Source organism: Seriola aureovittata, chromosome 20 (genome assembly GCF_021018895.1).
Source record: "Seriola aureovittata isolate HTS-2021-v1 ecotype China chromosome 20, ASM2101889v1, whole genome shotgun sequence".
NCBI lineage: Eukaryota > Metazoa > Chordata > Actinopteri > Carangiformes > Carangidae > Seriola > Seriola aureovittata.
This window is the reverse complement of record NC_079383.1, coordinates 20,107,829-20,129,803: the sequence shown is the minus strand read 5'-3', so window position 1 is coordinate 20,129,803 and position 21,975 is coordinate 20,107,829. Positions and strand designations below refer to the sequence as shown.

At 42.8% G+C, this 21,975-nt stretch overlaps 3 protein-coding genes and 1 long non-coding RNA gene across 8 annotated transcripts in view; 1 reads left to right on the top strand and 3 right to left on the bottom strand.

The window, feature by feature from the left end:
- Positions 1 to 2,625, bottom strand: part of gpr158a (G protein-coupled receptor 158a) — a 66,121-nt gene extending 63,496 nt beyond the window's left edge. For both annotated transcript variants that reach the window (XM_056364378.1, XM_056364379.1), the window contains exon 1: positions 1,410 to 2,625. In XM_056364378.1, the coding sequence (XP_056220353.1) occupies positions 1,410 to 2,287 (878 nt within the window). In that variant the 5' untranslated portion in view covers positions 2,288 to 2,625. The remainder of the gene's footprint in view (positions 1 to 1,409) is intronic.
- On the top strand, positions 2,341 to 6,049 carry LOC130161236 (uncharacterized). The gene is made up of 3 exons (XR_008826117.1): positions 2,341 to 2,474; positions 2,647 to 2,736; positions 4,359 to 6,049. It is a non-coding gene; the product is annotated as an uncharacterized LOC130161236 (long non-coding RNA).
- A 236-nt stretch (positions 6,050 to 6,285) lies between these two features.
- LOC130161700 (patched domain-containing protein 3-like) lies at positions 6,286 to 11,791 on the bottom strand. The gene is made up of 4 exons (XM_056365125.1): positions 11,034 to 11,791; positions 9,616 to 9,737; positions 8,480 to 8,625; positions 6,286 to 8,305 (listed from the first exon to the last, which is right to left on the bottom strand). Exons 1-4 carry the CDS (start codon positions 11,751 to 11,753, stop codon positions 6,735 to 6,737), a joined length of 2,559 nt encoding a protein of 852 aa, XP_056221100.1. The 5' UTR covers positions 11,754 to 11,791; the 3' UTR covers positions 6,286 to 6,734.
- LOC130161699 (threonine synthase-like 1) lies at positions 9,623 to 21,811 on the bottom strand. 4 transcript variants are annotated; one of them, XM_056365122.1, is made up of 5 exons: positions 21,689 to 21,811; positions 20,089 to 21,488; positions 19,025 to 19,769; positions 17,738 to 17,913; positions 9,623 to 9,737 (listed from the first exon to the last, which is right to left on the bottom strand). In XM_056365122.1, the coding sequence occupies exons 2-4, from the start codon at positions 21,460 to 21,462 to the stop codon at positions 17,843 to 17,845; spliced, it is 2,190 nt and encodes a 729-aa protein (XP_056221097.1). In that variant the 5' UTR covers positions 21,463 to 21,488; positions 21,689 to 21,811; the 3' UTR covers positions 9,623 to 9,737; positions 17,738 to 17,842. The 4 variants fall into 4 exon arrangements, with proteins under 4 accessions (XP_056221097.1, XP_056221095.1, XP_056221096.1 ...); XM_056365120.1 differs by lacking the exon at positions 9,623 to 9,737 and adding an exon at positions 11,845 to 11,968; XM_056365121.1 differs by lacking the exon at positions 9,623 to 9,737 and adding an exon at positions 11,845 to 11,938.
- Positions 21,812 to 21,975: the final 164 nt, after the last annotated feature.

Genomic DNA, 21,975 nt, shown 5'->3' with positions numbered 1-21,975 from the left:
CTACAAGAATAATGTCAAATGTCCTTATTTGAGTGGAGAAAGGAAAGTAAATCTTGAATAGATGTCGCTCCTTTAAGCACAGTGGGTTGTTTCTTTTAGTGCCACTGAACAGGCCACTCCACAGGGATGTGAAACAATACAAAACGCCCATGCATGTCACACGTTCGATCTTTTGGAGGGAGGAGGGGAGGAGGGGTTGAAAATGGACAGTGAAACTGCTCCTTTGGCAATGCTGTGAACGCTTCTCCAACACAATCCCTTCAAATCTGCAGCTGCTCGACCAAATCATGAATTTTGCCTCATAAATAAACTCTAAACTGGAGTTGTGGTGTATAACAGATGAGTGTATGGGCTAATTTGCTATCAGATTGCTTCACCGGGAGACTGAGAGTGTGTGAAGCTGCTCTGAGAGGCTTTAGTCTGGGATAACACCAGGTAGCTGATAGCCTGTTACTGTATAATCACTGCAGGTTTTGACTCATTTGCAATCCCTGCCTGCCTGTGAGCGACTTGAGTGTATCAATTAAAGATTCATCGGAGGCAGTACACACACAACCAGAGATCTGGATTAAATATTCATTGGGAAGATGTTGGTCAGGATCCTATGGAGCATTAACTCTTAACTATTCCAGTGCATATCAGGGCCGCTGGCATAAACATGGCACATTATACCAGCAGGCTGCAGCAGGGGTGGCTTTAGGACATGGACTGTATAAAACACCCGAAACATCACACACATTTCAGCATTTCTTCATCTGCTGAAATTGGCTGCTTTTGCCTTATCCTTAAAATTGGCTTTGTCTCATCTCAGGGAGGTTCTGACTCATCGCAGATTTTGCAGCCTCCCATGGAAAAAAAAAAAAAAAAAAATGAAGAGGATAAGAAAGGACACACGACATTTCCTGAGTAGTAAAGCACGCAGCCGAGTGAGTTTGAAAAATGAATTAGGGCCTGTAGCCAGAGGTTTCCACCACTGCTACATCAAGTAACATCCAGAGTTATTTTTAGCATCCCGCCGCCTTGTCAGACTGGAGGAGAGAAGAAAATCCCCCCCCTCCTCCTTTAACAAGAGGAGGCCAGTGGGAGGCTGCGGTATGTTTGGGGAGTGAAGACAGGCAGGTATGATCACCTTACCGAGCCCTATATGGGTTTATGTGTGAGGTGGAGATGTGGTGGTGGTTAAACCCCCCTGAACTCACCTTTAAACTGACATGAGCCGTTCTCACATGAATCTTATACACAAGTAACAGCATCACAGGTGTGTGTGTCAAGAGGGTTTTTTTTCATGGCCAGAAGGCAAAAATGATGATTTGCTGAGCTCGTGTTTGGAATTTGGTTCCTATTACTTTTGTTTTCCAGCCTATCCACCACCAAACCTCTGCTCAGATCTCAACCATCTGTGTGCCTACCTGAATTCAGGGGCCAGGTTGGGCTTCAGGCCATAGAAAGCAGCTGATAAGGTCAAAAGCCACCGGGGAACAAAATTCCCATTTTCACACTCCAGGTAGGGCGCAGACCATTTGACATGTGTCTTGTCCGGGATAAAACTCTCTCCTCTTTTTAAAGAATTGTCAACTGATGTGAAGTCTTGGCTCAGCACCCTCTTATGGAAGCCGGGCTTCTTCCTCTCTTTAACTTCGTGGTACCACTCTGTGTCTGCTGTGCGGTTGTGCAGATAGTGGTGGGCAGTGCTGGACAGGTCTTGGAGGACTATCTCTCCACCGGCCCTGGTGGCTTGGAGAAGCACCGAGGGCCCCGTCACGGATGGATCCGCGCTGAAAGTGACAACCGCCCGGTGAATCTTGGCGTCTCCCTCCAGTATACTCCTGACTAAGGCATGGTACCACTCAATGTCTCGCCGGAGACTGTGCTCCCTGGACCTGTTGGCTTGCAAGATCATGTTGAGGAAGTTTGTGGCGTGCAGCACCGTATCCAGCACGCTGCCCATGGAGTAATGCGGGGTGGCGTGTGACCTTCCCCGCAGAGAGGTGAGCTCGTACCTCCGCGAACAGTTGGCGTGCTTTAAGGTGGTCGAGTCCCCCGTGTGAAGAAAAGCGGTGACCACCCTGGGGAGATGCTCCTCTATTTTTTGCGCCAGCTCCACCGTCTCCCCGGGTGGGTGAAGAGGCGCACGGAGATGCGCCAGCTGCCGACGGTGCGTCTGAGCGCCGTAAATCGCCTCCTGTGTTCTGATATCTTCCCCATGCGCGGACCATTCCGCGTATTTATGGTTTGATCCGATCACAAATCCCACTTGCAGCAGCAACGACAGCCGGAAAACAGCCATCTCCCACCAGAGAGAGCGTCCACAGATGTTTGTGGGATTGCTGCTCGGAATTACAGTGTCGTCGGGCGGGCGTGCTGTAAAAAAAATAAAAAAATCTACCAAATTGCTCCGCTAAACCATCGCTTCACCACTTGTAGGATATTCTTGCAAGCTCCACGCCTCAGTTCTGGAAACCAAAGAGAAAAACGTGAGGAACCCCCTTGCTGTCCTCGTCAAATCCCTGCTTCTTCTTTACAGATGCCTCATACAGCTTGTTGATGTTGAGTATCCGCTTGCAGCTGTTTCCCCCCACCTCTCTCTCTCTTTCTCTCTCTCTCTCTCTCTCTCTCTCTCTCCTCTCTCTCTCTCTCTCACTGTAGACAAGACTGTCTTGGCTTTGCTGTGCGGCGGACGTTCTCCTTCTGCGTGTAGGCTACATAGACTGAATCAAGCCGAGGAGGAAGGGAGGGGTAAGGGAGCAGGTTATTATTATATTTATATATATTTTTTTTTTTAGGAGGCACCGAGTCAGGGAGCTTCTCACTTGGTTGACAAACGCACTCCGCCCTCTTCCGACCACAACAAGCATTAAGTAAGCCTATACAAGCCACGAAGAGACGCATCGGGAGCCGAGCGCCCTTAAAGCCCGTCTTCTTCATCGTTTCATAGGGCTCCAGAAGCGCCATTGATCCGCGTATGGCCGCTTCTTCTGTCAATCACGGAGCAGCGTTTGGTGGAGCGGTGAGGGAGCTGTCCGGTGCTGAAGCTGATGAAGCGGTTAAGGAGCTGTCCAGTGCTGAAACTGATAGAGTCAGCCTCGGCTGGTTTATCCGAATTAAGGCTTAATTTAGATCAATCGATCGAAGTCTCACGTCGGTATTTAAAAGTCGTTTCCCTCTGTTGATCACGTTGAAAACAAACCTTGATCAAAAAAAAATTTTTTTAAGAATTTTCCAATCTATAGGTGCTAATAATAATGGGTTTAAGCATGTATTATTTTATATTAGACATACTACACTATGTGGCCAAAGGTATGCGGACACACATGTCCACATACTTTCATGTGCTTTGTTCTGGGAAACCATCAAAACACAAAAGTAAGGAACAAAATTTAAAAAATTAGATGTGTTTGCCTTATTTAACTGCATATATGACAACAAGATATGTAGTCAAAGGTTTGTCCATGTGGTTTTTGGTTGGGGCTGTTTTTTCATGGGCTGAAGATTTGGCTTCAAAGCTTAAGCATCTTTCTGATTCATCACTACTGTGTGGGTGTTGGTTTGATCACATTTGATTGACAGTAACTAAACAACAAAACAACAATAATCAGGCTCTGAATCAAATGTTGCCAAAGCCCGATTGGTGCACACAAGAACATGACATCACCTTTTTCCAACTGAGCCTCGCCCCCTTCAAAACAGAAGAAAAAAAAACATAATTTAAAGTTGAGAAAATAGGCTTTCAGGGCATTTAAGGCAAATCGTAGTGCTACAGCACCTGGTGGCAACAACATTCCTGTGTTAACATGACAGCACCCCCTGACATAAAGCAAGAGCTACAAAGGGGAAAGGTTTTCTGAGAGTGTATGCGGAAAAACTTCCTGACCTCAACCCCATCCAACACCTTTGGGAATAACTGGGACACCAACAGCGAGCCAGGCTTCATCAACATCAGTGGTTGACCTCATGAACACTCTTTTAGCTGAATGGGAGCAAACCAAATCAAGCTGAAGAGAAACAACAGAGCAGTGGAGATTTTTATATGTTTGTAATGTTCAGGTGTCTACAGAGTTTGTTTGGAAGTTAAGATACTTTCTGTTTCATCAAATGCTGTGTAACAAAAAGAGTTAACCACCAAGCAAACTATAACATACCAATCCTTAATCATGGTACTAGCAAAGTAGTCTTTGTAGGCAACCAAACATCCATATCCCGATGGCAAGGTGATCTATTTCTTTACTTTGTCACTGAGCTATCAAGAGTCTTTCTCTCTCTCTCTCTCGTTCTTGTTAGTTCAAGCTCTTGGGTTGTTCTCTTTCTCTCTTTCTCTCTTCCTCTCTCTCTCTCTCTCTCTCTTTCTCTCCTGGGTGTAGGGGCATGTCACGTCACGCTGTGTGGGCTTGAGGCATCTCGTCCTGGAAGCAGGGTGAGGGAAGACAGGCGTGACGAAGGGTGACAGAGCTGGGAGTCGGCCTGCACGCTGCATGGGCCGTCGGGGGAAGCTGCGAAGTTGGAACTTGAAGACCTCCTGGATTTCTTGACCAACCTACGGCCGCATCAGACGCTGTTTGCTTGTCTTATATTGAAACCTTGATATGTGCAAGCAAACGGCCAGGAAACCCAACAGTTGCTCTACTTGCAACACTCTGAAGAAAATAATTGGGAAAACTTTGAAATTGACTCTGCACTTCTGTCCGTGCCTGTCTGACAGCATTCATAAGTCAGATTGCTCACGGTGCGGAAGGAGTGGGCTGCATTGTGGAAGAAATAAAAGTGGCTGCTTTCAATTTTGGTCAGTCAGCGCAGAGCTCTGCATCAGTAGACATCAGAAGCATCAAACTCATATGTGCATGTTTGCAGACATTATGAATTGGAGCTTATTAATAATTAAATATGCATGTGTGAATTTAAAGTGGCTCTCTCTGTTGCTGATTTTGATCCACCACTGCATTCTTATTCCTGTCTCTCATTGTCATTGCTGTTCATGTCTCATTAATCTTGTGCCTATACACGCCTGTTGTCGGTGAGCATGTGTGCTTATGCATTGTAAGGTTAAATATGACATGATCCATTTATTTCCTGCATTTTCCATCAAGAAAAGCTCCAAATATTGTGTAGGAAATACAATATTGCGATCATTCCTGTCAAAATGACTCAGAGAACAAAAATTAAACCCCTGTGAAATCCTAAATAATCACTAAGTCAGGATGATGATGATGATGATGATGATGATGGTGATGATGATGATGGTGATGAAGGTAGATATAGCACCTTCTTTTGAGGTGTGAACCATCTGCAGGGACAGTCGGTTCTTGATGTTAATACGCTGCCAGTTGGAGACTATGACGAATGTGTAATCATGACTAGTTCCTGAAATTGATAAATTGTGATGCAGCTTAATTACACACAGTTTGAAAATAACCGGAAGAGACTATTAGATTATTATTGCCACAAGTTTATAAAAGTTTTGATTAGTGATTATTGTGGGAGATCTGATCTTCACGGATACACATTATCTGGATGAGTTCATATAAAATATAAATAATATTCTTAAAAAAAGGACAGATTCAAGTTCGTTATTGGTACATTAACTTGCATTTTGTATTAAAATAATCTGAGAGATTTCCTTTGATGCAACCCATTCACACATTTTATTGTTAATGCTCATGCTCATGTTGTCATTATAATCATTTAATGAACAGTTCAAAGAGTAATTGACTTCACAGTATGACTTTATGAGTCATCTCCATAATCATCAGTGATCAATTGTTCACACTGCTGCCGATAAAAATAAAATACCATTACTCATAAAAATTGCCCATTTTATTATGATTGCAGGTTTTTGGGAGTTGAACAGTATATTAAAGGAACTATTAGTAAGTTTTGCTATTGCTACATAGCCAGCGTTAGCATTAACAGCTGTTTACCTACCAATCTTACCAAGAGCTTCAGCCATTGTTGTGTTTAAAAAATAAGAGGTTATAATACGCCCTCTGAGCAGCACTACTTCTTCAGGGCAGACTGGACGTTACAGTGACTCGGTATTGGAAAGTGACAAAACGGGCTAAATGGGCCAGGGCTAGCTGGTTAGCATGCTAACTCGAGAAGAAGAAAAAGAAGTGATAGAAACAAAATCATCAACAAAAGGAATGAAGTTTGATGCTGAACTCGCAATGTTTCCTCTAGACTAGTAAGTAAACACATGTTAATGCAAAATTGGTTTGATTGAATTGATTTGATGAATTGAAATGCCAGTTTCATACTATAAGCTTAGAAAGAGCACACAAAGTAGTCACACAATTCAGTATAAAACAAGACTTTATTGTCATATATAAAACACTAAGAGCTCCATTGAACCGTAGGTTTATTATGACATAACCTACAATTAACTATGATTGAAATACACAGCACCAAATAAGTAAATAGCCTTTTACTGCTTCTCATTCCATTCAGCTCATCAATAAAGAGAAAGACAAGAAAATGTATATAAAAAAGGATAACTTGCATTATACTATACATCTTCATCTACTATAAATATTTTAACTAACGGCTTAATTTAATTTGAGTTCTTTGGTATTAAATTCAGATTTCTAACGTTCAAAAACTGTAATATGTTTTATACTTTAAAACCTATTTATACTCACTTCTCAATAGCTTTCTAATCAAGTGTCATTTCGAGAAAATGTTTTATTATGGGATCTGCAAGTAACTGCCTACTAAAATGCCTGACTACTAAAACATAATTGTTGTTATAATTTGCTTATTTTCAATTTCTTGTCTTCGCTTTCGTCTTTATCTGAGCAGCACGAGATTGATGTCAGAAATATTGGGATGAAAACGAGGCCGTGAACCATCCCAATTAACATGACAAGAAAGAAGAGCTTAAAGAACGTTCTGAATGTGTGAAACTTGGACGTAGCCAACACTGACACCCCTAAAATGGTGGACAAGGCGCCTTGGAGTATGGGATAGCCTAGATTGGAGAGAGCGTCCACAGCCTTGTCATCGGGACTCTGTTTGCTACTGGAGACGAAGGCATAGGAGATGTGAGCTGAGAAATCGACAGTGAAGCCGATGCAGACGGTAAAAATGATCATGGATATGGAATCAAGACTGACATCCCACAGCACCATAAAACCAGTCACCCCCGCAGTCACTGAACCAATCGAACAAGTCACCCATAATGAGCAGATGGGGTTGGGAATCAGCAGGAGAGAGACGACCAGCATCACAGCTGTGATCACGCCGACGTTCTTAATCGTGCTACTCACCACTACGTCGTACTGGTCCATGAAGATGAATTTTTGGTTATAGACTGATAAAGACGCTGCACGGCATCTGCTTGCAGTTGTTCTAAGAACGTGAAGCATTTCCATTTCCATGCTGGCATTGGTAATATCAACAGTCTGGATGAAGAAGCGGGATGCGAAGATGGCGTCTCCGGTGAGGTTCACATCTTGCTTTAAAAAAGGATATAAATCAAAAAAATGAAAAAGATTTTTCAGAAATTCATCTTTATCATCAAGGTTTAAATATCTTTCTTGTCCATATGACAAATAAGAGTCCAGCCAGGATGTGTAGACATCTTTATCTACAAAGTGAAGCCGTGTGAAGTCCTCTATGCATCCATGGAGTTGGAACCTCTTGGTCTCGTCCCAGTATGGGAATTCCTCACTTACAATAACCATCACAGATGGACCGTAATCAGAAAAATGCTGCCTATCCTTCTTATTGAATATTGTAACGTGGGACTTATCAGCTGCCAGATCGTTAAGCTCAATCCCCTGCTGTACGTGGAAACACCCATAAATACTTATGGTTAAATATACCAAATAAAGGAAGATTACAGCTGCCTTGACCCAAGGTTTGATCAAAAATGGGCCGTAGTAATCCTTGAAGAAATTACTCGCCGGTTGTTTTTTTTCTGCTCCAGTGTTCTTATCATAGTCGCCTCCCACGCAGCAGATGTTATACATCTCAGAACAATCATCAGGATTGTCTGATGGTATTTTCACGCAGGTCAGCCAGTGTCTGTTGCTGGCTTCCCGCCTCCCGTTCAGAGCCAGGAAGGCTCCGAAGAAGGTGATTGTGTAGACGTAACAAAACATGATGGAGGCGCTGGTGTACAGGCAGAACGACTGCACTGATGGGAAGTCGGACTTGACGCCTATGGAGAACTTGAGGACATCGGTCACGGCTGTGATGGTGATGGACATGATAGCTTCTTTGTAAGTGTGAGCCATCCGCTTCGGCACTGGGTCTTCCACGTTGGTGTGCTGCCAGTCGGACACCATTATGAACATGTTGTTGAGGCCAATTCCTGGAAAAATTGTAAAAGAGTTAAGCTAAAAGTTAGTGGTTAACAATTTAAAGTTCTACAAAAGACCACTGAGGCATTTCGTGTGCACTTAATTTACTTGATGGATGTTGCCGTCCAATCTGCAACCTCAAACTACATTATGAAACAAAAAAGGCCAAGGCCGGTTTTTCTCACCGAGTATTAGGAAAGGAGAGTTTGCGACTGTAATAACAAATGGCACTCCGATGTAAAGCAACAAGCCAAAGGAGGAAAGTACAGCCAGCCCAGAGGAGAAGACGCCGAAGACAGCCACCCACACCTTGTTCCTCACATTGTCCAATCTGTCAAGGAAGTAAAGATAGGATGGTGTTCGTAAACAGACACGTGCACGTACATAATAAAGATAACAGCATACAGTAACCAATGGACTATTTTTCCAGAATGTCATCTCAACTCATTTTTGGATATTTGCATCAAAAGCATAACAAATGAACGAACTTGATGTGTGGTCGGCTGTGGTCAGAGGTGTGCTCTGTTGCACCTTTAACCACACCCAACAGTGATGTCACAGCGTCCTGACGCACCTTGTGCAGAGTACACTTATACATCACCACTGAACAGTGAGAAGGTTAACTTTTGCTTTTAATGGTAAAACGCACTGATAGCCAAACAATCAACAACATAAAATAAAGACTGTGAGTTACACAGCAACCTCTGTGTAAAGTTTGCTAATGTTAGCGAACACTATATCAAGTAAAACTCCTGAGTGTATTGAATAGAGCAAGAACACATTTAGTTTTTCTTATGAATTTAACTTTTCATTTGCAAGAGGGTTTAATGTGCCATTTGTTCTTCATAGAGTAAAATAGTTTTAAAACCCACCATCAAATCTTTAATTTACAGTAATAAAAACAAGACTTCTGGGAGCAAAATAACAGCAAGACCTGTAATCCAGTTTAATAGTGTCATTAAAACTACCTACCGTGAGCGAAACTTAATGTTCAAGTTATTGCACAACTCTGTAGTTTATGATATGTTCACAGTCGAGCTGTTGCAGACAAACTGTATATGAAACGCTTTAATCTACACCTCACAGAAAACAAAATATAAACCGAAACCTCTAAATCTACTTTAAATTTTAAATTAAAATGGAGAATTTTTAAGTTGGAATAATTGTGCTCATGCTAAAAATTGGTATATCACTAGATGTGTAACGTGTATGTGGCTTTCCGGAATCAAGTCGCACTGATAAACAACAGCTATCTGTGTCCTGGACTTGGCCTGCAGTCAGGAAATCGCTCACTGTCTGACAGCCACTGATCACTTCTTACCTCAGGCAGGAAATCACCGAGAAGGTGATAGCACTGGCATAAGTGATGAGGAATAAAGGGAAGCCATCTGTGGTGTGACTGTCAATCTCCTCCTGCTTGGATTTGGAGGTGTAGTAAGACACCTACAATAGAGAGACGCCCAACGTGAGCACTTGAGTCAGAGAACAGTGTTTACACATGGATGTCATGACCGCAATAAAACCAGCGTGACACAGCTTAGATTTCAGGACAAAGCAATGTGCTTGCAACCTTGCCAGCAACATTATCTCAAAAAGGAAGTGTAAAGACCCAGCGGGAGCAGGAAGGCCGTAACTAATATGTATAGAAAATGCATTTGTATCATTTTGTCACACTCTATTTATTATAGAGACTCAGCTAATATTGTCCATTTTTGTGGTGTAAATATAATCAACGTGTTATCTTTTTTTAATCTCATCTACCTCAGTTGGTTATTTTCTCCAATTCCCCTAAAGACTTTCCACACACCTGAACATATTGTGTTTGGATAAGGGAGTGTGTGTTTGTTGAATATAAACTCCCCCTTAGGTGGATAAAACCCCACCACATTCCCAGAAGCAGTACAGAAGAAGACATAAACTAGGTCAATGACTATATTGTGCTGGTTATAGATTTTACACGCAGATGCATAGAGCAAGAAAAAAAAGACATAAAACAGGCTCATTCTGTAGATACAGACATGGGACATAAAACAGAGCAAGAGGAGTTTTCAGGTCAAAACAACTATCCAAATGCCTTGTGGCTGCATTGCATTGTGGTATATTGAGGATAAATGCTGATATTTGCTAATATTTTCCATTTTGATATTTGTCCTTGTACAGCCCCGATTGATTAAAGGTGGATTTTCTTTCCTTCCAAAACCAGGTCAAGCTGCCAAGAGGAGAAGCATGCAAGAATCAGCACTGTGGTGTTTTAATAGCTAACCTCCTTTACAGAAGTTTCCATACCCATTGGAGAGAATTGCAAGTTTTTAAAGCCTTGGATTCGTGTCAAGGTGGATTTTTCCTTGAAGGTCAAGGTCACTTACGTTAGTGAAGCGTCAACATCTATTAACTATGCGGTGCTTTTAAATGAGAGAGCTAAAGTCCAATCGTTTGTCCTTGTTAGTCATATTTTCCCGGAGCATCTGTAACTTAATGGGCTTCCTCTGACAAGCTGAAACATGTTCCAGTGAGTCTGAGCCACCGGTACAGTGTCAAAGCCTCATGGGACGTTTTCTAAATCTACAACCTAACCTAAATAAAATATGTGGTGTGTGGAGAGGGCACTGAAAAGGCCATTACACCATCACTTACAGTACAGTAGTAGATGCACTTTTAGCTTATAGCACATGCAGAGGAAATCCCAGGATGTTTCAGCAAGAAGAAAATACAGTATATTAGTAGCAGAATGATACATACATCAGTGTGTTTGCTGTCCGTCTCGTCCGATAAGAGTGCTTTAAAGCCTCTCAGCCATGATTTGGAGGCTTCAGATGCACTTCCCTGATTCTCCAAGTAGTAAAAGAGTTTTACAGCCCGAGCACTAATGACTGAGTCGCTGGCATCTGTGATGACCCCACCGAGAACAGAACCCATACACACTGAGCTGGATCTGAATGTAGATACAGGGTAGTTGATGCTGGTTTGATTGGCTTCGTTAGCGCCAACGATCTCCAGGATGACGTTTGAGACACATTCTCCGTTGGCTTTTGCGCACAACTCATTGAATCCCAGTCTCCCATCGTCCACAGTGATATTGAGGATCTTATTGTTGAGTCTGATGATGTCCTCAAACGCAGGGTTCGCCAGGACATTTGAATTGTCGGTCGACACTGCAATGAGGGATGCAAAGTTGCCCTTGTCGTACAGCCTGTCACCTGAAAACATGGAGTCATTGTAGGGGAAGTTTTCCCTGATAAAAGCTCTTGTTGCCTTTGAGGGTCCTTTTGTGGGTGTGAATTGCTGCTCAAGGTCATTGTCCTCCCTGTCTTTGAGAAAAATGAAGCCTCCGCTGAGTGCTGCTGAGAGGAGAACAGGAATTACGAAAAAATAAAAAGGACAGGAGCCTACAAGTGATCCGAGTTTTTCAAAAAGGCCTGACAGAGGCTTGGCGAGGCAGTCTGTGCGTCTGCAGCCCATCTTCAGACGTGCAGGACAGATAGTACAGATTTGAAGAGATTGCATCCTTTTAAAGGCTATGCAGATTACAACACTCTCTACATACCTTTTTTTTTTTTTTTTTTTGAAAGGCCGTAGGGTGCAGATACAGTGATCTCCTTTGAAGTCTCATTAGCCAATGCGATGCTCCTTTATTACCCTTATACCTGGAAAAAAAACAACATGGAGAAGTACGCCTGTTTGGTGTTAGAGGTGATCTCATGCTTCTCAGTGGCTGTAAAATGATAAAACTTGGAGATAACTCAAACTTGTAGGAGATAATTCAAAGTCTTAAACAGAGATATGAAGCAAAAAAAAAAAACGTGACTTTATTATAATTTACAGAAAATCACTGGCAAAGATGTGACATTTTATAGCTTTATGATACAAGCATTCACAGGTGTGTCATAACATAAGTAACTATGTAACTAAATAAGTTTGCCATTCGATTGGCATTGCTTATGAAGACAACATAACTATGCAGGGTAATAAAATATTGACAATCTTACAAAACATGTTTGTTGGGGATGAAGTTCAACTACTGTATACGTTAAGTTACAAACACTAATTTTTAAACACTACAGTTAATTTGATGATTTGATGAAGTACTCACTGGAGATTTCTGGAATTAGGAATCATAGGAATACTCTGGGAACTGATTTATAAACCCTTTCAATTTAGCAACCATAACTTGGCCTGGCAGGTCTGTTCAGCTTTGCATTAAGAGGCTGGGGTGAGGTGTATTTTAGCAAAAACACCAGTGCAAAAGTTGGATTAAATGTTTTTATCAGGTCAAAGATATGGTGCACCTGTTAGCAATTCCGGCTAAATACAGTAACCAAGGCCAAGAGCACATGTTTGGTTTGTGGGGTACCTACAGCCTTATACCCTCGTTTTTTTTAGCATATCATTTATGCAGCCATCAAGTACATATTTAAGATTGCTTCATTGTGCTAACATTAGCTTTAAAAAGCTAGCTAGCCGCAGCTGATCAAATATGCAGCCAGCAACAGTTGTCATTTTAGCCAAATAATGAGTCATGTTTTGTCTACCTTTGACTGAAAATAACATTTAGTGTAAAATTAGCTGCCATTTCCACTGTAAAATGCACATGTGCTGTAGGAGAACAGAAAGCTTGTCAGGGTTAGCGACAGTGAGGTCTCTGAGCGAACGGTCAATTACAAGAATATCTTGGGAATTCAGCAACGGCCGGCCTCGGTGGATCAACCCTGCCCTCAACATGCAGCATTTTAACCTTTACTTCCACTATATATTTGGAGTGAGAGTCCGAGAGGGTCAGTTTTACACCTCCAAGCCAGTCAGCCCTTCTCTGGCAGTTAACCCCTGTCAGTCAGCTGTCAATCTGAGCCCTGGCGAGTCCTCCGAGACAAAGCTCATATCTCATTTCACACAGATCCATCTTGTGGTCATTGATTTCTCATTCTGCGAGTAAGAAATGGATTCTTTTTCCTTCATCACGGAGAGGAGAAGAAGATCCTGGCAGACGGTCGCCAGAAGCCTGATGGAGGCGTCAGTTACATGTAATCTGTTTCAGGACCCTTGGGTTATTTTGTTCACCTTGAATTGAATCAGTGCTTTTTGTCTCTTATCAAAGACTGTCAACAGCAGATAGATACAGATGCACATTGTTCTTCTCTGAGTTCGCATTAAAATGTAAATGAGCTCAATCTGTACTCCAATAACAATCATCGCGTGGTGGCGAGCTCCGGATGACACCTTCATTAGATCTCCTTTTCTCTCCTCCTCCTCCTCACACTTCACAGAGGTATGTTGGGGTGCAAATCAATGTCTTAGGTAATTAGCTTGGAAGCCTCGGGTGAACATGATGTTGAGATGTGTTGGCTGATTGTTCTGCACTTGCTCCCAGAAAGAAACCATTGATCAATGGAGAAAAACACTTCACTATGCAATAATACTCTTGATAAGAAAGCAGTCTAAAAAAAGCTACACATGAATCTGCACACACAGATACACGCACACTCTTTACACTGTGTTGTCAGATCAGATTCAATTAGTTGCTTTGGTGTTGAGGAGCCAGCTTCCTTCCGGACAAGCTCAATTCATAACGAAAGGTCAGACGGTCGTAAAGTAGGAGGCTCTAAAGTTTTACAGTACACTATGTTTATATCTTCTTTTTGTTTGTCAGTACATAAGGTCATATCAGTGTACCTTAATCTGACAAAAATGAGTATGGAGTTTGAAGACACTGGGAGGAAATTAAGACAGACAAGAGAGAGAAATACGTTTCTCTTTTAACTTTCTACAGACGTGAAGCTCCTTTCATTTCTGGACAATTTTAATGACAAAAAAAAAAATTTGGCACAAGCCCCAGGCTTTTATATAAGCAGAGTTTAATGTGCAGGCAGTTGTGCTGACAGTGGTCTTATGTGTGAAACTCTTACCTTCCTCTGAAAATATTAATATTAAAATTTAGACAAGATGAAGCAGATCCTGTAGCAGCTGATAAAATCATTAAAAAAAGAGCATCAAGTCACAGCAAAATGTACCAATAAGTTCCTCCTAATGTAATAAAAACCTGCGAATCTAATGAAAATACAAAAACAAATGGTGCATAAATTGTTGATAGATAAAGATATGTTGTATTTTATAAAAATATTAGAATGCTGTTAGTTAGTGGTTTAATTAGTGCCTGGCTCAAAATAGAGACGTAAACCCTTGAAGCTGCACAATGTTTATGTTCAACCCCTTAATATAATATGAGACTGTAATAATACAGCGACAGATATCTTCAGTGCTTCCTTCATACTCTTCCCACCTATGTTTTTGCCAGTTCCCCAGCGTGCCACAGTCCCTGCCATGGCTCACCCCTCTGGGAACTTGTTAGGGTGCAGTCATGTGAACTGAACCAAAAAATGCTCCCTCACTGGCTTCCCACCTGAACACTGGCAAATGGTGTTTTGTCAGAACATCCGGCCAAGGCAGAAGCAACTGCTGCCAAGTACCAACAATTTAACTCGGGTCTTTGCAGTGGTGGGGGAGTGTTTTACCTCTACTTCAGCACCAATATTTAGTGCCAGTATTTCATGCCAACATTTTTAACATTTCTAAATGTGACTGTTTTCTGTGCCAAGATGGACAAGGATTCTGTGTTCCCCCTGTGGGTTTTATTCTTGGCAGGATGGAAAAGCCTCAGAAATAGCATTTGCTTAAACCATAAAAGAACAGTAAAATTACTCTGAAACCAATGCAAATTACTTTCTTTAAGGATAAATGAAGCTGGATGATCCAATTCATTCCCATTCAGTCAATGGGACCATTTAGAAAAAAAGCCACTCCCAAAACAAATTATTGTGAAACCAAATAATAAATTCACTATACAAATACAATAAAACTTCAATGCAAGTTTTACACTTTACACAGCCCATGCATGGCTATAGCTACAGGCTAGGCAGCAGAAACAAACTTGGCCTATCATCACCTTTTAAGTTGATATGGGGAATTCTCTTACAGAGCGAGACTATCATTCATTTGGAGAAATATCTGACTCTTTAGCTGCTAAATGCTGCGCTATGTTCACCAGCTAATCGCTAACTGTGCCTAGCCGCTGTTCAGTGCTGAGCTGAGAATGTGAAACAAGCAGCTCCTTTCACATTAATATTTCATACAGTGCTATTATAACAAATATTCACTATAGCTGCTTTGAATTGCATCATACTGAAGTGTGTCTTCACCTTTCAGCCACTGCAGAAAACATGGTGGATACAAACCCCTGCAAAATCTGGTTGGAGACCCTGTTGAAATCGTAGAAAAAGTAGTAAAATATACTGATGTGTTTATATAAGTTATAAACATCATCATCATCATTTAAAGTTTTCCTTTTTACTGTGAAACCCTGAAAAGCCACATTTGTGTACTAAAGTTATGCCTTTGCCAAACACGTCGGAGTCTCAACAAGCAGAGACAAAAAGGAGAAGAATCTATAGAGTCAGTGTTCCTGGGAGCAGAACCTCAAATCAATCCGGTTCACCGGATCTTCTTTCCAAACTCCTCCGATGCGTTAATTTCCTCCTCTCTCCTTTCTATTTCCCTCCTCTGTGAGAGAGCGGTTTCCATTATGCCACAGGTTCACATTAAAGAGATGGGAACAGGCTGGTACCTGCAATTATCCTTGCTCACCCAGCCGTGGGCCGCGAGGCGCTGAGCAACAGCTGGCTCTCTCCCTCTCTCTCTCTCACTCAAACACACACACACACATATATACATGCACCTGCACGCTGCTACCCTCCTCCTCCTTCAGACACTTACCCACCCATTCCTCACATTCACCTGCCAAGCAGCTTGATTAATAAGGCCAACGCTCACAGCCGAAGCAAACCACAGACACAGAGGGGAGGAAGGGAGAGAAGGAAAGAACAAGCGCAGAGTTGGAACAAAGAACTCAACGCATGCGACCATGCACTATGTAATATATTCATGCATAGCAAAAAAAAAGTGATCAGTTATCCTGTCAGCGTGGAAAAACGTGCACAAACAAATTAAAAGTACAGTCAGAGGGGTGACTGTAAAATATTGCAGTGATTCAAAGATAATAAAAGAAAAAGCAGCCAAAGTCATAATTTATCTCCATGTCCCGCGGCACCTTTCTCTTTCTCTCTATCTGTTTGCCACAGGCCCAATAACACCAGAGCTCAGGTCTTTGATTCTGTCAAGAGCGATGGATCGCTTCAAACCACAGAGGCTGCATTCTCGCCGCTGCTCCCTCATCTTCGCACGAACACTGACAGGACAAGAGTCGGGACTTCGTGGTGCACTCACCTCTCAAACATACATCCTACTTTTGACACTTTGTCTTAATATGAGGCTTTGGAAATAGATCTGTCGGTAGATGTTAATGGTTTAGCTTGACTTTTTCTTTTTCTTTTGGAATTCAGTTTCTACTGTCTGTGATATAAGATACGAGATGAAAGATGGCGTATATACAGAATGGCCAAAAGTTTGTAGACTCTTCTGGGCTGGGGTTTCAACAGTAAAATGATAATTTAGGCCAATACCATTTTATATCCTGTATCCTTTTCTCCCAGCCCCTCACACTGAACCTGGAAACCTCTATTTTAGACAATATTGTGCAATAAGTTTGGTGCAGGAGAAGTTGATCAACCAAAGAAGTCAGCAAGCCAAACTCTCATGGAAAGCCTTCACAGAAGAACCCATGGTTTTTAATCCCATGGTTTTTGGAATGAGATGTTAAACTATGCCATATGGGTGTGAGTAATGACAAACTCCTTTTCTTCCTCAGCTCTGGCAAAGGCACAGAGAGACAGTGATCCAGATCAGAGGGCATGCTACCGAAGTGCTTTGTCAAATCTGGCCCGACTTTCCATCTATTTTCACAACTGCAGTCATAAGCAATCCTGGAGATCTATGAAAACTTATCTTCCTCCCTGCTCTCCTCGCGGCTGCTGAGGCAGCACCTGGATTTAAATGACTCGACTGATGGCTGCAGAGACAGAATTCATTCCTGGACTCTTGTTATGGATGGCGCAACGTCGAAGGGTGAAAAATTACCCAGAGGGCCACTCCGCCCCTGTTCTGTATTACTGTGCATGATGTTTGCTCTGACAGATGTCTGGCAAAAGGAAGAGCAAAGTGCTGAATGTGTCTTTGTCACCAAAGTTAATATCATATCACCAATTTCCACAGGCTATACATTAACCATCCCCAAATATACCAAGGTCACCAGCAGCATTTTAAACAGTGATGGATTTTTGGGCTTGCTATGGTTGTTCTCGGATTTGCAAATATCTAATTCAATCATCCTTCAAAATGAGTTTTCTTTATGGAAAAATACATAGAAGAATTGGTGTACTAGTTCTAGCTCCAGCTATACTGTAAACTGTCTATGCAAATGAGAGGAAACTGACACCACATGAAGGCATATCAGCCTTTAGATAACATCTCTAGTAAATCCAAGGTAAAACAGTTACCTAAGATTCAGTTTCTCTCTCAGGCTGAAGGTTCGTTTTCTTGTTTGTTCCTGGCACCAGGTGATAGCAGGAGTTACCCGGTCACTGTTCCCTCAGGTGTCAGGTTCAGGTGTTTCTGGGATCACGGATGAAGTCAGGAAGGAGGAAACATGGGGCTGAAATCTGAGCCACTCCCTCTGCACAATGTACAAACATTAACAGGCATTTCACTCATTTTTATTCAGCTGCAGCTTCAATATTAAGACAGTGACATTTAAATTATATTAATTACATTAGGAGTCGTGCTAATGCTGCCGTTCACGCTGAGGTTTAGAGTGGAGCGGCTCGACATTTTGGCCAGGCCAGCTGTTTCTGTCACAGCTACACATTTAGCTTAAAGACTTTGAGGGTGCCATCAATCCTCTGATCTGACTCACAGCAAGAACGTGAATAAGCATATTTCCCAAAATGTCAAACTACTGAATTTATACTGTTATTCTGTAGAGAACAAAATAAGACAGGAATTAACAGTCTTTGTTTTAAACACTGGAAAAGTGATTCTTAAAAAAATAAATAAATAAATAAACAAAGGTAGTTAATGAGTCGGTGGACAATCACAGGACTCTGCAACACCTTTCCTGGATAAAAACAGTTGTAATTTACCAATCAATACATATTACACTGAAAATATGTGGAGACAAAGGGGAACTATACGCTGCCATAGCTCAACGCTTGAGCGTACAGTTAACTTTAAGAACATAATTATCTCCCTGACTGCAGATATTGATTTTAAACTCACACATTACTGGTTTATTTGCTCTTCTGACTCCCCTTAAAGCAAAACACATAAACTGCTGTTGTTGGTGCTGAAACGCTTCCCACACAGCACAACAGTGGCTGAGCAGACATCCCCATCTAGTGGGCCAGGACTCCGGATAATGATGTTAAGAAATGTTGCATAATCAATAGGCTTTAAATTGAGCTAGAAAACACTTCAGAGCTCCATTACAGTACAATAAAAGTGAATGTGTTCTCCATCCTGCCGGCTCAGCCAGGAATCGGCCTCTTAAATTATGTCAGTTTTATCACCACGCCTGCTTATACCTGGTATTTATTATTTATTTTTATCTTATTTATTCTTTTTCTGTTTGAATTTCTTTCAACTTTTATGCTGTTCAGCTGAATTTTTTACATTAATTGAAATTAAATTAGTAATTTAAGGTGGAAATCAACAAAAGCTAAAATGGTTCTACATAACTTTCAAGAAGGAGTCGTGTATCATGCTCTCCACCTCCTCTACCAACACACCGTACTCCGCCTGACAGACAGTGTGTGCCCTCCTGCCACTTTCCTTCAGGCATTTCATCACGTCTCTGTGCATCTCTGGTCTGGACGCAGTCGAGCCGAGCGTCCTCAGCTGCTCGACCGGATCCTCTGGAATATTTTGGATTTGTAAAGCGTTGAACACAGCGGGAGCAAATTTCCCGTAGTGAGCGGTGGAACAAAGCACCACGGGGCACGAACCGTCCTGCAGCCTGTCGGCCACGACTTTAGCCACGGCCGTGTGTGTGTCCATGACGTAGCCCGTCTGTGCGTGGATGCTCCGGATGGCGCCCAGGCAGTCGTCTTCGGAGCACCAGCCGGCCAGCACTTCCTGCTGTATCCTGCCGAGGAGATGCTCAGGAACCAGAAAGTGCTGCCGTCCGTCTAAGCGCGTGAACAGGTCCTTGACGAGGCGTCCGTCTCCACCTGAGACGTGGTAGATAAACCTCTCCAGGTTGGAGGATTTCAGGATGTCTATAGCCGGGGAGTGGGAGAGCATCAGCGGCCGTCCCCGGAGATCGTACTCGCCTGTGGTGATAAAGTCTGTGATGATGCGGTTGTGGTTGGACGCACAGATGACTTTTCTTATCGGGATGCCCATTTGCTTGGCGTACACGGCTGACATGGCGTTGCCAAAGTTACCAGTAGGGATGCAAACATCGATGGGCTCCCCAAACTTGACAACGCCGTCTCTGCACAGATCCAGATAGGCCGAGGAGTGGTAGACCACCTGCAAGAAGAGGAACGTTAACAAAACCTTACTGCAAGATATGACTTTTAAAGTGTAACTGCACTGGTACAAAATGTGTTTCATCTTTCAAATAACAGAAAATAAAAGCACAACAAATGGAAAAACATGTAACAATACCAGAAGAAGACATTTCATGCTGTCAGGGCTTACTGGGAAGCTTGAGTAGAGCAGAGACATTGTTAATGTTATTGGTCGCACCTGTGCTTCCTAAGCTATTGGTTAAAGTGTTTTCTATGGAAAAGCCCTGTTGTGGAAGGAAATCTTTTCATTGCATCCGACTCAGGCAACATCAACCCACCTGTGGCAACAGCCGTGCCCAGTTGATGGAGTTGGCGGTGCTGAGGACGGTGCCGTACTCCACAGCGAGGTGCCCCGTCAGCCCGGACTCTCCAAACATCCTCTTGATGGTTCTCTGACAGAAGTCAAAGTCTGACAGGACGCTCACGGCCCTGGCGTTTCCCTCCCTGTAGCTGATCATCTGGAGCTTCTGGATCTCACTCACCCCTTCCTCCGGGAAAAACACCTGCACGCCGATCCTGTGTCTGTCAGTCCCGTCGAGCCTGCTGAAGCCGCTGAGCACTGCGCTGCCGGTGTCTCCGGACGTGGCCACCAGGATGAGGTAGTTGCACATCGGCGGGAGGCAGTAGGCGAAGAGCTGGGGCATCAGCTGCAAAGCGAGGTCTTTAAATGAGGCGGTGGGGCCGTGAAAAAGCTCCTGAACGTACTGGTTGTGATTGAGATGTTTTACAGGTGCAACTGCCTCACAAGAAAAGTTTGAACCATACGCCTTGAACACCATTGTTCTGAGATCCAAAGCACAGATATCCAGCGGGTGGATGCACTTTTCAAGTAAAACTAACGCTCGCTCTGGGTATGACATGTCAGCCAATCTCAGCCATTCACGAGCATCAATCTTTGGGAAGCCATTTTTGGGAACATAGAGGCCTCCATCTGTGGCCAGACCCTCTATAACCACATCACTGAAGTATGTTTTCTTATTGGATGATCCCACAGTGTCACACCTGGTTGACACAAACGTTTCTGCAGCATGATTTTGATATCTCTCCACAGCCTTTAACACTTTCTCCGCTACTTCCTCCACCGTGTCCCCTGTTCCACACAGCACACGCACATCGAGCCACTTATCATAAAACTGCTTCCTGTACTGCAGAATGTCCCTCATGGATACCCCTGCCTCCTGGCCCACTATCCTGTTCACCTTCATCCTGGTGAGCCTCTGTATGATATCCTCGCTGTCCACGTCCAGGTAGATGACCAGTCCGGTCTCTCTGACGTGCTGCATGGCCTCAGCATGAAGAGGGTTCGAGCCTGTCAGGGAAACAACACACCCAGAGGCAGAGAAGTTACACAAAGCCTGACCTTCCTCCTGTAGAAAACGCTGTCCACCGACTGATGCCAGCTTGGCAGCGACGGGCATCTTCCATGTCGTCTCCAAGACATCGTCATCAACATCAATGACAGGCAGTCCCAGTCTGTGGGCCACTATCCTCCCCACTGTGGTCTTCCCTGCTCCAGGAGGACCCATGAGCAGGATGTTCTTGCCGCCCAGAGCGATGGTTCTGGTGGAAATCCATGATTTTGGTGTTGAAAAGGGACTCAGGTAGCACCTGGCAGTTCTTACTGCAAGCTGACTTACATTCAGTAAACCCATTGAGTCTTATGGCACAGCCCTTTCTTCTGTAAGGAAGAAAATATGGTAAAAGCGGACATTTATATTGCAGATACACTTTCAATACACTTTCAACAAATGTGTATTATTTACCACGTATTTCAATACAGTGCCTACAGTGGCTGCAATAACTTTGCACGTGTTTTGCAGACAGTATTAAAAGGGGCCTGTCATCGCAAATGATAGTTTAAATAAGTAAGGCACTCACGTTAAATGGAGGATTCCTGTACATTACCCAATTATGAATGTTATTATGTTAAATAAATCGAATCTGTAGTAACGACATGGTTTGTTTTAACGGATAAAGCACCACTGTAGCACACTCTCTGCAGTCGCTACAAACAACTACGGTCAGCCTAGAGGGACAAAATTGATATTTCTGTCAAGGGAAGTACGAGAAGCGAAAAAAAACAACAGCCTTTTCGTTGCAAAAAAAAACCCCAAACTTTTATTTAATGATTTATTAACTTTACATGCATCAAATGACGTAATTAT

What these genes read in the sequence shown, in the direction of transcription:
- LOC130161700 (XM_056365125.1), bottom strand. Translation starts at nt 11,753, where the DNA reads ATGGGCTGCAGACGCACAGACTGCCTCGCCAAGCCTCTGTCAGGCCTT. An exon ending in CGGACAGCAAACACACTGAT is followed by an intron (nt 9,738 to 11,033) that starts GTATGTATCATT and finishes TCTCTATTGTAG; the next exon opens with GTGTCTTACTACACCTCCAA. An exon ending in TCGGTGATTTCCTGCCTGAG is followed by an intron (nt 8,626 to 9,615) that starts GTAAGAAGTGAT and finishes CTTCCTTGACAG; the next exon opens with ATTGGACAATGTGAGGAACA.
- LOC130161699 (XM_056365122.1), bottom strand. Translation starts at nt 21,462, where the DNA reads ATGGGTTTACTGAATGTAAGTCAGCTTGCAGTAAGAACTGCCAGGTGC. An exon ending in GGGCACGGCTGTTGCCACAG is followed by an intron (nt 19,770 to 20,088) that starts GTGGGTTGATGT and finishes CTCTTCTTGCAG; the next exon opens with GTGGTCTACCACTCCTCGGC. An exon ending in TGTCTGTCAGGCGGAGTACG is followed by an intron (nt 17,914 to 19,024) that starts GTGTGTTGGTAG and finishes TACATTGTGCAG; the next exon opens with AGGGAGTGGCTCAGATTTCA.